Source organism: Portunus trituberculatus, chromosome 34 (genome assembly GCF_017591435.1).
Source record: "Portunus trituberculatus isolate SZX2019 chromosome 34, ASM1759143v1, whole genome shotgun sequence".
NCBI lineage: Eukaryota > Metazoa > Arthropoda > Malacostraca > Decapoda > Portunidae > Portunus > Portunus trituberculatus.
In genome coordinates this window covers 8,685,544-8,699,662 of record NC_059288.1, presented here as the reverse complement: position 1 = coordinate 8,699,662, position 14,119 = coordinate 8,685,544, and the positions used below count along the sequence as shown (strand labels likewise).

Genomic DNA, 14,119 nt, shown 5'->3' with positions numbered 1-14,119 from the left:
ACTTGGTTGCCTTCTGCCTCTTATTCTTTGGGGACTGGTGTTTCAGTAGATCTCTTTTTCATAAAGATTTTGCTACCCTTGGCCAGTAACAATAAACAAATAAAAATAAATAAATAAATAATAAACAATAATAATAATAATAATGAGTAAATAAACAAGGAAATAAATGAGAGAAGTATCCGTCACCTTGTATCTGTGTGGTCTTCTCTGACTGGCTGAGGAGACTCTCCACTGTGGCAATCTGCTGGCCGGGGAACACACCAGTGATCACCTGCTTGCCGCCCACACCGCCCGCCATGGTGACATTGCGGCCAGTGCTTGCCCAACCTGACCACACCAATGCACAGACAATAATACACTTCAGAATGTTCTTCATGAAAAAGATGTTACAGGCAATTAACTTGATCCTTAGGGAATGTGACAATAGAGTTCACAATGACTCAATAATGAAGATTCAGGTAGGAAACTGATCTAAAGGTGTCTCACTGTTATGTGTTTTATAACATTCTGGGCAAGCAATACAAGTTTTCAGGAGTGTATCTTGTCTAATAACAATTTACATCTATGGAGAAATGTGTTTTAGAAGACATAATTCATTGCAAGTCCTAGTTTATCCATTGATCAACAGCACACATTACAAAGTACATTACATACATGGGAGAAAGTAAACAAATAAATAAATAAAGGAATAAAAAAAATGTTTATCTACACTAGTTTCTCATAGTTTTTCCACACAAATCTCACACATGGTATCTACTACAGTTTACACACCACCTCAAAGTATCCAATCGAGTCCCCCTGCCAGCACCTACCTTGCCTCCCTGCATCAGCACCTTGCCGTCCACCATCAGGGTCTGCAGCTTGGTGATTGAGTTAACCATGGCAGGAGAGGTTGACCCTGCCTTGCCTGCAAAAACAATAACAAATGAGTGACAACCTACTTTTCAACACTGTTGTTAAGAGTGCATGTGAGTCTTCTGTGTATATTCATTGTGTGTCTAGCTTGGCATGTCAGTTCTATCATGTTTCTTGTAAGTGAGTTTTATCTCTTTTCACAGGAGAAGATTGTGGGAAAAATATGATAAAGTGTTGGTTATTCATTCATACAGATAAGAGATTCTGCCATGCATCCATCCAGTCATCCATGCAATCTTTTACCATGTCTCTAGTTGTCCAGTCAGCCAATCCGTCAACCACTCATTCAATTTTTTTTACCATGTCTCAAATCATCCAGTCAGCTAATCAGTCGGTCATCTATTCATCTAACTAACCAAATACACATTCAATCAGTCAGTCAGTCAACCATCCATCCATCTGTCCAACCAACTGGCCAACCAGCTGAAGAGAAAAAAAAAAAAACTCACTCAGTTATCCATCCCTTCCTCTATCCAGCCAGCCAGTCAACCAACCAGTCAATCAATTTTCCATCCCTATCTCTATTCAACTAGCCAGCCAACCATCCAACCAGTCAATCAGTCAGTCATCCCTGCCTGCCACTACCTCCCAGCTGCTGAGGTGCTGCCTGTAGAAGCTTGATGCCACCAAGGGAGAAGAGGTTGGACTTCTGAGCAGCAGCAGAGCTCATGTTGACGACTGTGGCTGTGCTGGAGAGCTTGCCCATTGCCATGCCACTGCTCGTCACCTGTGGGAGTATAATACAAGTGATGGATGGTGTTGTGTGTGTATGAATAATGGAAAAATAGCCTCCTATGAATTTCTATGTTAATGTACAGGAACAAATATGAAAAAAATGAATGAATAAAGCATGTCACTATTTGTCACCTGTTGTGGAAATATAATGTGAATTTTAGATGTTGCTGTATGAGTAAGATCAGTGGAAAAATAACCTCCTATGAATTTCTATGTTAATGTACAGGAACAAATATGAAAAATTAATTAATAAAGCATGTCACTATTTGTCACCTGATGTGGAAATATAATGTGAATTTTAGATGTTGCTGTATGAGTAAGATCAGTGGAAAAATAACCTCCTATGAATTTCTATGTTAATGTACAGGAACAAATATGAAAAATTAATTAATAAAGCATGTCACTATTTGTCACCTGATGTGGAAATACAATGTGAGTTTTAGATGTTGCTGTGTGTGTAGGACTAGTGGAAAAATAACCTATGAATTTCTATGTTAATGTACAGGAACAAATATGAAAAAAAATGAATGAATAAAGCATGTCACTGTTTGTCACCTGTTGTGGAAATAATGCAAGTGTTGGATGGTGTTGTGTGTGTAGGAGTAATGGACAAAATAATCTCACAAGCACAATTAGCACTGGAAAACCATCTTTCATACCTAAACTACCTGTGAGAACTTGAAAGCCATACCAAAAAAGGATAATAAATAAATAAATAAGTAAATAAATAAATAAATATATAAAAAACCTTCCTTTTTAACCAATCCACCAGTGAAAATTTGAGAACCATCCAGAAAACCATCCAAAAAGAAAACTAACTTTCACATTAAACCATCTGTGAAAACTTGATAAGTATCTAGAAAACCATCCATAACAACCATCCAACTAACACAATATGTAACCTTCCACATGCCAAAGAAAACAGTAAACCATCCAAAGAACACATTGAATAACCATCCACAAGCCATCCCAGAAAACAGTAAACCATCCAAAGAACACTAAATAACCTTCCATAACCAGCTAAGAAAACAGTGAACCATCCAATACAACACTGAATAACCTTCCACAGCCATCCCAGAAAAGTGAACCATCCAACACAACACTATATAACCTTCCACAGCCACAAAGAAAACAGTAAACAGTAAACCATCACACAACACTAAATAAATAACCTTCCTTCCTCAACCATACAAGAAAACAGTGAACCATCCAAATGACACAATGAAATTAAATGAAATGAGCTCAAAGATAAAGAAAGTTGACATGCTTCTTGTTTTTCTTGAATAGAAATGAAAGAAAACCAAAGAAAAAACTGTTAAAAAACAAAAATAACGATTTTTTTTTAGATAGAAATAAAAGAAAAAGAAAAGTAGAAAAGGAAACATGTTTAAGGGGGGCATCCAGTTTAGAGACCAAAAAATTATGAAAAATAATGTTTTTTTGTGGAAAAAAAAAAATATGTGGTAGGTATACACGTTAGCTATTATTTCACAAAGTTTTATGGCGAAACGCGCATTGGTTTCCGTTTAAATGTCATTTAAAGATCCCATACTTGACCACGTGCGTTTGTTTACATCGCTAGAATCAGTTTTTTTTTACTCAAACTATGGAGAAAAAAAAAAAAAAAAAAAAAAAAAAAAAAGCAAAAATCTGAACTTTTTTTGGTGAACATGATACAGCAACACTGAAAGCAAGTGTGTGTGTATGGGTGGCATCAACCAAGGCACCAGCGAGACTCAATAGGGGGAAAGCTATCAGAGAGAGAGGTTGTTGCTGCGTCTTTCGCTACCCGCCCTTCACTCTGCTAAACAGAACGTAATTTAGTTACTGCATCCTGCTTTTCACCTACTGCCAACCATGGGATGGGTGTCTAAGAGGAATAAGCAGAGAAAAAATACCTGGAATATGAGTATGGAAGCTCAAAGAATAAAAAGAGTGTGTTGAACCTGAAACCTCAGATGCTTGAGTACACATCCTCGCGTCACCCACCACCACCACCCTCACCACCGCCACACCACAGCTCACCACATCTCACGCAGAACAAAGACAAGAAAATTAAGAAGAATAGGCCTCATTACTCACAATTAGAGAAGTTCTTCTACAAAATACTGAGAAAGAAAATGAAGATGTGGAAAGTGACGACGAGTTTGTCATGCTGATGAAAAGGAGGCTGAAAAATCTTCTTTCCTCTCGTTATTCATGCCCAGATCCTACCTTTGACTACAGTTTGGAGCTTGATGTATACTATGCACTGCACAACATGCAACTTCAAGAACACATCACAACCACAAAAAGTGAGAGCTGGATGTCGGAAGAAAAGCCTCTTCACGACCAGCATATCATTGACAGGAGGGGACCAGGAGCCTGATGTGCTTAGAAATACATCTGATTGTATTATGAGATTGTAGATAATAAAAAAGAACATATAGTAAACCTGAATAAACTTCCTAGTGATCGATCGATTGATCGATAAACTTTATCGGCCTGTATCTCAAAACATAAGTTATTCCCCTTCTAAAATCTATTCTGAAGCCAATTTTAGCTTGATTTCAATTAAACAAAAATTAAAAAGGAGAAGAAAACTTCTTCTTTCAATTCACATTACTATTTTTTCATATATGTGACCTGGAATTTTGTATTAATATCTTTTGGTCAAAAGGTTAAAAAAAAATAAAAGATTTTGAAAAAAATTCATAAAACAAAAACAAAAGATGAAATAAAAAATCTAATGATGTAAAGATATTTCATATTACAACGTGTTTTTGCCACGGGAAAATTAAGGTTATGGAGCAAATAATAACGCCAGAATAACACTCGTAAGTTTTAGTTGCAATTATAATTGCATGGCAGGGTTGAGGACTAGAATGGGGATGAATGTCTAATATTGATGTACATGTTCCCATTACTTCACAACATAAAAATTAAAGTGTTTCATGCATACTTACCAGAGATATGACAACACCCATCTAAACCAGATGCTCCCCTTAACTTCTAAGTAACCCAGAAAACAGTCAACCATCCAGCGAACACAATAAATAACCTTCCGCAGCCATCCCACCTGTGAGGAGAGTGTAGGGTTATGAGACACATGCTGCGGGGACTGCTGAGGCTGCTGGCTGGCTGGAGAGGAGGCTGCAGCTGGGGGGGCTGACCGGGCTTGAGCAATGGAGGGGGCTGGTAATCTGGCAGCCTCTCTTGTAGTGAGGGTGACAACTGGGGCACGGGTTTTGGCTGCACCGACTGTCCCTGGAGGAGGAAAGGTGACTGGTGACTGGCTGGTGGAAGGGAAACTGGTGACTGGTTGGTGTGATGGGAAACTGGTAACTGGTTGGAAAGAAGGAAACTGGTGACTAGTTGATGTGATGGGAAACTGATGACAGGTTTGAGTGATGGGTATCTGGTGACAGGTCTGAGTGATGGGAAACTGGTGACTGGTTGGAGGAAAGGAAACTGGTGACAGGTTTGAGTGATGGGTAACTGGTAACAGGTTTGAGTGATGGGTAACTGGTGACAGGTCAAGTGATGGGAAACTGGTAACTGGTTGGAGGAAAGGAAATTGGTGACAGGTCTAAGTGATGGGAAACTGGTGACTGGTTGAAAGAAAGGAAACTGGTGACTGGTTGAAGGAAAGGAAACTGGTGACTGGTTGAAGGAAGGGAAACTGGTGATAGGTTGGTGTGACTGATTGGTGTAGACAGGTGGATAAGCAAAGGTAACTGGTGACTGGTTGGTGAGACTGGTGTAAAGTAGATAGGTGGATAGGCTTTTAAAATCACCTGTTCTCTATCTATGCTAAAAATTTGTGTTGTCTTCAAGCACGATGAAACTGTAATCTGGTATAACACTGAGTGATAGAAGTGCAATACAGGGGATTCTGGTGATTCGACCGTTCGCAGTTTGAATTATCGCCAATTCAAACTCAGTCAATTAATACCCAATCCTCAAGGTTCGACCGTCTGACTCACCAATTTGACATTCATATCTCGCGCACCACCCATCCGGTCAAATCTGCCGCCACCCCACCAGGCGGAAGTGTAAACCAACACTACCCTGTGCGGTCATCCAGGCAGGCCACGCTCTGCCTTCATGCCGCTTCGACCATGCCGTGCCAAGCCACCTCCAGCCCCAGCCCTAAGAAGCACAATTTCCTGCCTTTCAAAGATCAGCCTGAGCTTATAAGAAAGTGTGAGGCAGGTATAACTCACAGTGTTGTTGCAGCGCAAATGGGTGTCCCTAGATCAACAGTATCAACAATTTGGAAGAACAGGGGCAAGTAAATGGTGCCACCGTGGTACAGTGGAACCATGCGTGCTTTGGGATCCGAGGGGTCTCCAAGCGCATGGGTCCAAATCCTGTCCACGGTCCGAGTGTAGGTTGGGCTTCCTCACTCGGGGCAACGGTTTCCTAACGGGTGGGCTTTGAGATAGGAGGTACCACAAAAAGTATCCCCTTTAGCCCATTAATTTCTGTGAAAAGTTCACAGATAAAAAAAAAAAAAAAAAAACTAATTAATTAATTAAAAAAAAAAGTACCACAAGACAGCTGCATCATGCAAGTGTTTTTATTTTTGAAAATGTAGTGTACAGCACCCTAATGTGTTTAATAAAAAAGTTAGATATAAATGAAGCCTTTAATAGTACTGATTTAGTCTAAGTTAGTGTTTTTTAGAGGTTATAGTGATGTTTTGGGGGGTCTAGGCTGGAGGTTGGTCCCTATCCCCCCTAATTCTTAAGTATCTAATGGGAAAAATTGTTTCACGATTCGAATAAACAATGATTCGACCAATGATAAACTGCCCTAACCCTGTTGAATTGCAAGGATCCCGTGTATTGTGCGTCTGTGTTTTTATTTCCATGTAAGAGGGGAAATCTGGCCAGGAGCAACAAAAATAAAAAGTCCCACTTGGATGCCAGTCCCTGAGAATGTCTGAGAGAGTTAGCCAAAGGGAATGGGATAAACGTCTTGAAATCTGCCTCTTCCATGAGTTTAGGTCATACTGGATATACAGAGGCAGGCAGAGAGTTCCAGAGTGTGCCTATCAATACTTTTTTATGCCTCCAAAAATAGTTCACCCATTTTCTGATTTTTTTTTTCATATATTTCTTACACCCACTTTATTTTTTCTCATCAGCACACTTGTATTCAATTTCTTCCCAGCAGCAAACAGGAGCCAATTACCACTGCCACCTATTACCACTTACTAACATGTACTCCATCACCCATACATGCAATCCTCAACACACACATCAAGTCTATTCTCTCATTGTCACATGCTTCTGTTCTCAAAATATGTCATGCTTTGAATTCATGTTCTTATCTCTTCCTTGTTGTCACTTCAACTGAAATACACACACCCTTTTCTTTTTTTCCTCAAATTTTGCTACATGAATATATTACAGCCTTTCAAATATACACAATTACTAACTACTCTCTCTCCTATTTTTCTGATACAAAATTACAAAAGGTATATTTACAAAGTTACTGTATATACACATTACATCATCTATGCAGCATGATAGCACTATTAATGCCTTCTATCTTAGAGCCCATCTCCCTCCTATCTGTCCTGCATCAACTTCTGCCTCTCTCTCTCTCTCTCTCTCTCTCTCTCTCACCAGCAGGCAGGGTGGTGAGGTGCTGGGTGGTGAGGACAGATTCTGGGCCCAGGTTCTGCCCTGCCACCCCCGCCTGAAGGACAGTCTGCTGCAGGTTCACTCCCTTCAGGCCCGCCGCCGCCGCACTCTTGGCCAGGCTCTGGGTGGCCGCTCGACTCACCGCCTGCGTGCCAACCTGCAATGAGGAGGAAAGATATTATGCAATAAGTAAGAACACAATGAAAGAAAATAATAGTGGAAATTCCTCTATGAAACCTGCCTACTTACTCCCACTGTAGCTCCACCAAACCTCACATATTCACCACACACACACAAATAAATAAATAAGATGAATAATGAATACAATCGAGGCAAGTGGGCAAGCCTCTTAATGTGTGGCCCCTGTTCACCTAGCGGTAAATAGGTACGGATTGTAACTCGAGGGGTTGTGGCCTCGCTTTCCTGGTGTGTGTTGTGTGTTGATGTGGTCTCAGTCCTACCTGAAGATCGGTCTATGAGCTCTGAGCTCGCTCCGTAATGGGGAAGACTGGCTGGGTGACAAGCAGGGGACCAAGAAGGTGAATTACACACACACACACACATATGAGGACATATGACATATGAGGAGAGACTAAATGCTATGAATCTACCAACCCTGGAACAGAGAAGGGAGAGAGGGGATCTGATACAAGTTTATAAGTTGATGAATGGAATGGATCAAGTGGATAATGAGAAACTGATCCTGAGAGAGGAATATGACATTCAAAGCACAAGATCGCATAGTAAAAAGCCGAGGAAGGAAAGATGTCTGAGAGATGTTAAAAAATAGTTTCCTGCAAAAATGTGTTGAGCCGTGGAACAGTTTGAGTGAAGAAGTGGTGTCAGCAAAGAGTGTGCATAGTTTTAAAGAAAAATTAGATAAGTGTAAGTATGGAGACGGGGCCACACGACCATAAAGCCTAGGCCCTGTAAAATTACAACTAGGTAAATATACACACACACACACACACACACACAAGCCAAAGGACCGGGGTTCAATTCCCCGGCCGGGTGAAGATATTTGGATGTGTCTCCTTTCACGTGTAGCCCCTGATCACCTAGCAGTGAGTAGGTACGGGATGTAAATCGAGAAGTTGTGACCTTGTTGTCCTGGTGTGTGGTGTGTGCCTGGTCTCAGGCCTATCCGAAGATCGGAAATAATGAGCTCTGAGATCGTTCCGCAGGGTAACGTCTGGCTGTCTCGTCAGAGACTGCAGCAGATCAAACAATGGAACACATAAATAAATAAGATGAATGATGAGTTAACAACATAAACATAAACACACACACACACAAACACACACACACACACACACACACACACACACACACACACACACACACACACACCTTGGCTAGTGTCTGTGGGTTGACCTTGGTAAGTGTCTGTGCTCCAGGGGGGAGGGCCACCTTGATAGTCTGGACGCCTCCTGTGGTGGATACCTGGATTGTCTGCACACTGCTGGCACCCACCGCACCACGCACTCCACCAACCTGATGTGGAAGAGCAGTATTAGTGGTGGTGTGGAGAGAAGAGGGTGTGAAAATAATGGAGAAAGAAGTGAAAGAGAAGTATTGTGGAGGTGAAACTGTGGAGAAAAATTTAATTCTAACTTTCCTTTCTTCTCTCCTTTTCTCCCTCCCACACTTTCCCTTCTCTCCTTTTCTCCCTCCCACTCTCATTTTTATTTTCCCTCCCTCTTTCTCCTTCCTTTCCTTTTTCCTTTTCCCCTCCCTGTGTTTCCTCTTTCCTTCCCTCTAGCTTTCCTTTCTTCTCTCCTCTTCTCCCTCCCAGCAAATCTAAGCAACAGGTTCAGTACTCAGACAGATGCTAAATTCTTCTCTCTATGTCTCACTTCCTTGCTGCTTCCTATGGCTTAAAAAAAACTATGAGGTCTATTCAGAAACACATAACTCTCTCACTGTGACTATTTCCAAAGGCCACACAGATTATTAGCCAGGTTTTCAAGACTATTTCTTCAGTTCAGTGTAAAAATCTTGTCTATCTGTCAATATAACTGTTAAAGCACTCTTAAAACCCTGTGTCACTTCAACTAGACGACTTTGAAAGTAGTGAGGGTACAGGCAGGAGTGTTTTGGAATATGGTCCACTATCTGCTCACTTGCAGCAAGGACCCACACATATACAGACAGAAAATCACATTATGAGACTCAAAAACCTGCTACTACATCACACACAGAGACAAAAAGCAATAAGTCGTGTCTATTGAAACAGACAGAAAACAGGCAGATTGAGAGAACAGAGAAAGAGAAAAAAAGACAGACAAGAAAAAAACAGCCAAGATCTATCTACTAACATCCAGACAAAATATAAAGAAGAGAAGGATGAATAATGACATCTATCCAACCAGACAGACAGGCAGTGAGACAAAATGAGATGCAAAAGAGAAACGAAGACACATCCGGACTAACAGAAGACAACCAATCACTCAAGACAGAACAAGGAGCCACAAATCATCTCACTACATTGAACCACGGCAACACAGCAGACTGATACAAGACAACGATACGGTAAACACGGCCACATATTAATAGAACCACCAAGCCAGCCAGCCACAGCCAGCCAGAGCCAGTCACAACCAGCCTGCCAGACACAAACAGAGCAGTAGCAGTATTGGGTGCTGGTAATGCAGTCAACAAGTCACCTCAGCCCAGTGACTCACTCTTACAGAAGTCAGTGCCTTGCCAATGCCTGCTGCCCCGAGGTGCTCCAGCTTCACCGGACTCTCTGCCTTAGGTTTAGCCAGCACTGCCATCTCCTCCTGCTTCAGCTTCATCTCCGCCTGTGTGTGGGACGGACAGGATCGTGTGACAGAGGAATCCGATGGGAGGACATATAAGGGTAGATGACACAGAATTCATGAACATACAAATGCACACACTCAAAAGATGGATAGAAGAGAGGTGGATGTGATTAATTAAAACAGACAAACTGACAGATGGAGGGATGTGAGGATATATAAGGGCAGATAATAAAGAATTCTTGAACACACACACACACACACACAGAGAGAGAGACACACACCTTGGCCACAGGGGTAAGGGGTTCGAGAGCCACGTTGGGTGCGGCCTTGAGTGTGACGGGCTCCTTGGTCTTGGTGCGGCTCTGTCTGCGCGGCGCCGGCTTCTTCAGCTTGTTGCCGCCCGGACCGTTGAGGTGGTGCATGCGCTCTGGGGGGGACAGAGCGACACAAGTAAGGGGCTGCCAACTAAGGGGCTAAGGACACAAGGTGGCATTAAGGACACAAGTAAAGAGTTGGTAAGGGACTAAGGACACAAGTAAGGGGGCTGGTGACTAAGGGACTAAGACACAAGTAAAGGGCTGGTAACTAAGGGACTAAGGACACAAGATGGAGATAGATGGACAAGAGGACACTCCAAAATGATGAAAAGTCAGTGTTTGAGGAATATTAAAAAGTTTAGTTTTCCACACAGGACGGTGGATATTTGGAACAGATAGAGTGAGATTGTAGCAGCAGAAAGTGTGCACAAATTTAAGGAAAAGTTGGATTAAAGTAGATACGGAGATAGGTTACTATGAGCTCCACTTGATCACTGTAATATACATCTAGGTAAATACACACACACACACACCCAACACTTCTTCACTAAGAAACATAGAAACAGGCAGAGAGTTCCACAGAGTACCTCAAAAGAGATGTCAAGAAGAATAGTTTCCCTCATAGAGTTGTGAACAATTGGAATGAACTTGATGAGGAGGCTGTAATGGCTGGGACTGCAAACTTTTAAGAAGAAATTTCATAAAAGATATAGAGACCATGAGTTTACTCCCCTCCCGTAAACCACAACTAGGTAAACACACACACACACACACACACAGACACACACCCAAATTGGAATATGCAGGAGTTGTGTGGACCCCCCATAAAAAGAAACACATAAAGAAATTGGAGAGACTACAAAAAATGGCAACAAGAATGGTTCCAGAATTTAAAGGGATGACATATGAGGAGAGACTAAAAGCTATGAATCTACCAACCCTGGAACAGAGAAGAGAGAGAGGGGATCTGATACAAATTCATAAATTGATTTACAGAATGGATCAAGTGGATAATGAGAAACTAATCCTGAGAAAAGAATACGACAGAAGCACAAGATTGCATAGTAAGAAACTGAGGAAGGGAAGATGTCTGAGAGATGTTAAAAAATATAGTTTCCCGCAAAGATGTGTTGAGACTTGGAACAGTTTGAGTGAGGAAGTGGTGTCAGCAACGAGTGTGCATAGTTTTAAAAGAGAAATTGGATAAGTGTAGATATGGAGACGGGGCCACACGAGCATAAAGCCCAGGCCCTGTAAAACTACAACTAGCAGGCAGGGAGTTCCACAGAGTACCTAAAAGCGTGCACACACACACGCGCGCCCGCACACACACACACACACACACACACACACTCACCAAACTCCTCTTCACTACGGTTGCGGTGAAGGTAGATCCACTGCTTCCTGGGGGTATCATACTTGACACAGGGGTCGTGTTCATAGTGCAGGCGATCCAGGGCACCCGACACCACACTGTTCAGGTTGTTCTCCGCAGTGGGGGTGGTCAGCGGGGCCAAATACTGTGACTCCTTCAGTAGTTCACAGATGTCCGAACGTGTGCCCTCCCCGTTCGGCAGCCGCGCCACAGCATCCCTCACTGTGGTGGAATAGTGTGGCAAGGTTCAGTGGTGGTGGTGGTGGTGTGAAAAAGATGGAAGTCAAGGAAGATACAAGGGACAGAAAAGACTGGAGATTTGGAAAATAACAGAGAGAGAGAGAGAGAGAGAGAGAGAGAGAGAGAGAGAGAGAGAGAGAGAGAGAGAGAGAGAGAGAGAGAGAGAGAGAGAGAGAGAGAGAGAGAGAGAGAAGAAAGAGATACAACACTAACAAAACACAAATCACCAAGAAACATAACCAAAACCCGCACAAATGACAAGAGAGGCGAGGTCAACATTGCACGTCTTACCGAGGGAGAGGATGGTGACATATGCGGGTCTGTCGGGCACCAGCAGGGAGTGACCACGAGCCTTGTTGAGTCCTGTCTGCTGGGTGTAGATCCCTTTCACTGGCCCCACTACACTCTCATAGCCGTGCATTCTGAGGGAGGGAGAGAGGGAGGAAAAAAAGAGGGACGGAGAGGGGGAGGGAGGGAGGGAGGGGAGGAGGAGAGAGAGAGAGAGAGAGAGAGAGAGAGAGAGAGAGAGAGAGAGAGAGAGAGAGAGAGAGAGAGAGAGAGAGAGAGAGAGAGAGAGAGAGAGAGAGAGAGAGAGAAAAAAAAAAAAATATTTTTAGTACATAATCACCAAATAACACCACAATTAACACCAAAACTTTCTCCATGTCTTGAAACCTGCCAGGAAGCACAAAGGCAAGGAGTTCCAGAGGTTAGCCGCACCTGTATGTGTAGGCTTTGTGTGGCTTTTCATAGCGTAGTTTCTCTTGAGCACGATACAGTTCCTTTTCAGTGTCCGTGGCTGCCTGTACTGTCCATTTGGTGTAGCAGCGAGGAGGGGGGATAATATCACTTTCCTCCACCTCCAGCTTAGTGCCCACCAAGTCATCCTCAATCCACTCACTGCTCATCGAGGACCTGCAAAGATTGACGTATGGTTGTAGGGTCACATCTGTCGTTTAGGGTATAGAAAAGGGATTTGTATGGGCAAATCTCTTGGTGTGTTTTCTGTGGGGACCCTGTTTATATGAGTACTGGTGTTTTGTGTGGTTAATTGCATAGAAAAATGTTTGTATAAGCACATCTCTTGTGTTTGTATGGGAACTTGTACAGAATGATTAGTTTGTTTTTGTTGTATTAGTATTCACCGGTGTTTTGTATGGGACCTGTATGGAGAAATTAGTGTTGGTAGGGGTGTATCTCCTGGTGTGTGTTGTATGGGGACCTGTATGGAAAGATTAGTGTTTTGTATGGTGTGCTTTGTATGGGACCTGTTTGTATTAGTATCTATTGGGGTTTTGTATGGTTAATTGTAGAGAATAGTGTTTGTATGGGTGTATCTCCTGGTGTGTGTTGTATGGGGACCTGTATGGAAAGATTAGTGTTTCTATGGGTGTACTTAGTGGTGTGATTTGTATGGGACCTGTTTGTATCAGTATCTATTGGGGTTTTGTATGGTTAATTGTAGAGAATAGTGTTTGTATGGGTGTATCTCCTGGTGTGTGTTGTATGGGGACCTGTATGGAAAGATTAGTGTTTCTATGGGTGTATTTAGTGGTGTGATTTGTATGGGAACTGTTTGCATGAGTATCTATTGGTTTTTTCTTTAGTTATTTGTATAGAAGAGTGTTTGTATGGTTTTTTTTTTTTTTTTTAATAGGTGTATAAAAAAAGAATGGGTGTTTGTATGAGTGTATTCATTAGTGTGTTTTGTTCGGGGACTTGTAAAGATATTTTGTAAATTCATACCCTGACAGAGACCAAATCTATTCCTTTCTCACTGTTGATAGAAAAAAGATGAAGAAATATTTTGTACATCATAACAGCACAACAGAGAGAGAGAGAGAGAGAGAGAGAGAGAGAGAGAGAGAGAGAGAGAGAGAGAGAGAGAGAGAGAGAGAGAGAGAGAGAGAGAGAGAGAGAGAGAGAGAGAGAGAGAGAGAGAGAGAGAGCTAATATGAGTTACAAAGCCACAATAGCCAAACGAACACAGCGAAGAAGACACCACGACACACACACACACACACACACACACACACACACACACACACACACACACACACGACCACACACTTGTTAGCCAGCCAGAACTGTGCTAGTGGCTCCAGGTGTCCGTCACTGTCCCGGCCGGCACCGATCCAC

The 14,119-nt window shown here is 42.3% G+C and overlaps 1 protein-coding gene across 1 annotated transcript in view; it reads right to left on the bottom strand.

The window, feature by feature from the left end:
• Positions 1 to 14,119, bottom strand: part of LOC123512858 (nuclear factor related to kappa-B-binding protein-like) — a 39,428-nt gene that overhangs the window by 4,240 nt on the left and 21,069 nt on the right. The window contains exons 10-21 of the mRNA XM_045269512.1: positions 14,051 to 14,119; positions 12,701 to 12,895; positions 12,272 to 12,402; positions 11,723 to 11,962; positions 10,330 to 10,475; positions 9,968 to 10,087; positions 8,634 to 8,777; positions 7,266 to 7,440; positions 4,709 to 4,896; positions 1,501 to 1,642; positions 809 to 907; positions 187 to 327 (exon numbers count right to left, since the gene is read on the bottom strand). The exon at positions 14,051 to 14,119 is cut by the window's right edge and continues 61 nt beyond it. Coding sequence (XP_045125447.1) covers positions 187 to 327; positions 809 to 907; positions 1,501 to 1,642; positions 4,709 to 4,896; positions 7,266 to 7,440; positions 8,634 to 8,777; positions 9,968 to 10,087; positions 10,330 to 10,475; positions 11,723 to 11,962; positions 12,272 to 12,402; positions 12,701 to 12,895; positions 14,051 to 14,119 — 1,790 coding nt within the window. The remainder of the gene's footprint in view (positions 1 to 186; positions 328 to 808; positions 908 to 1,500; positions 1,643 to 4,708; positions 4,897 to 7,265; positions 7,441 to 8,633; positions 8,778 to 9,967; positions 10,088 to 10,329; positions 10,476 to 11,722; positions 11,963 to 12,271; positions 12,403 to 12,700; positions 12,896 to 14,050) is intronic.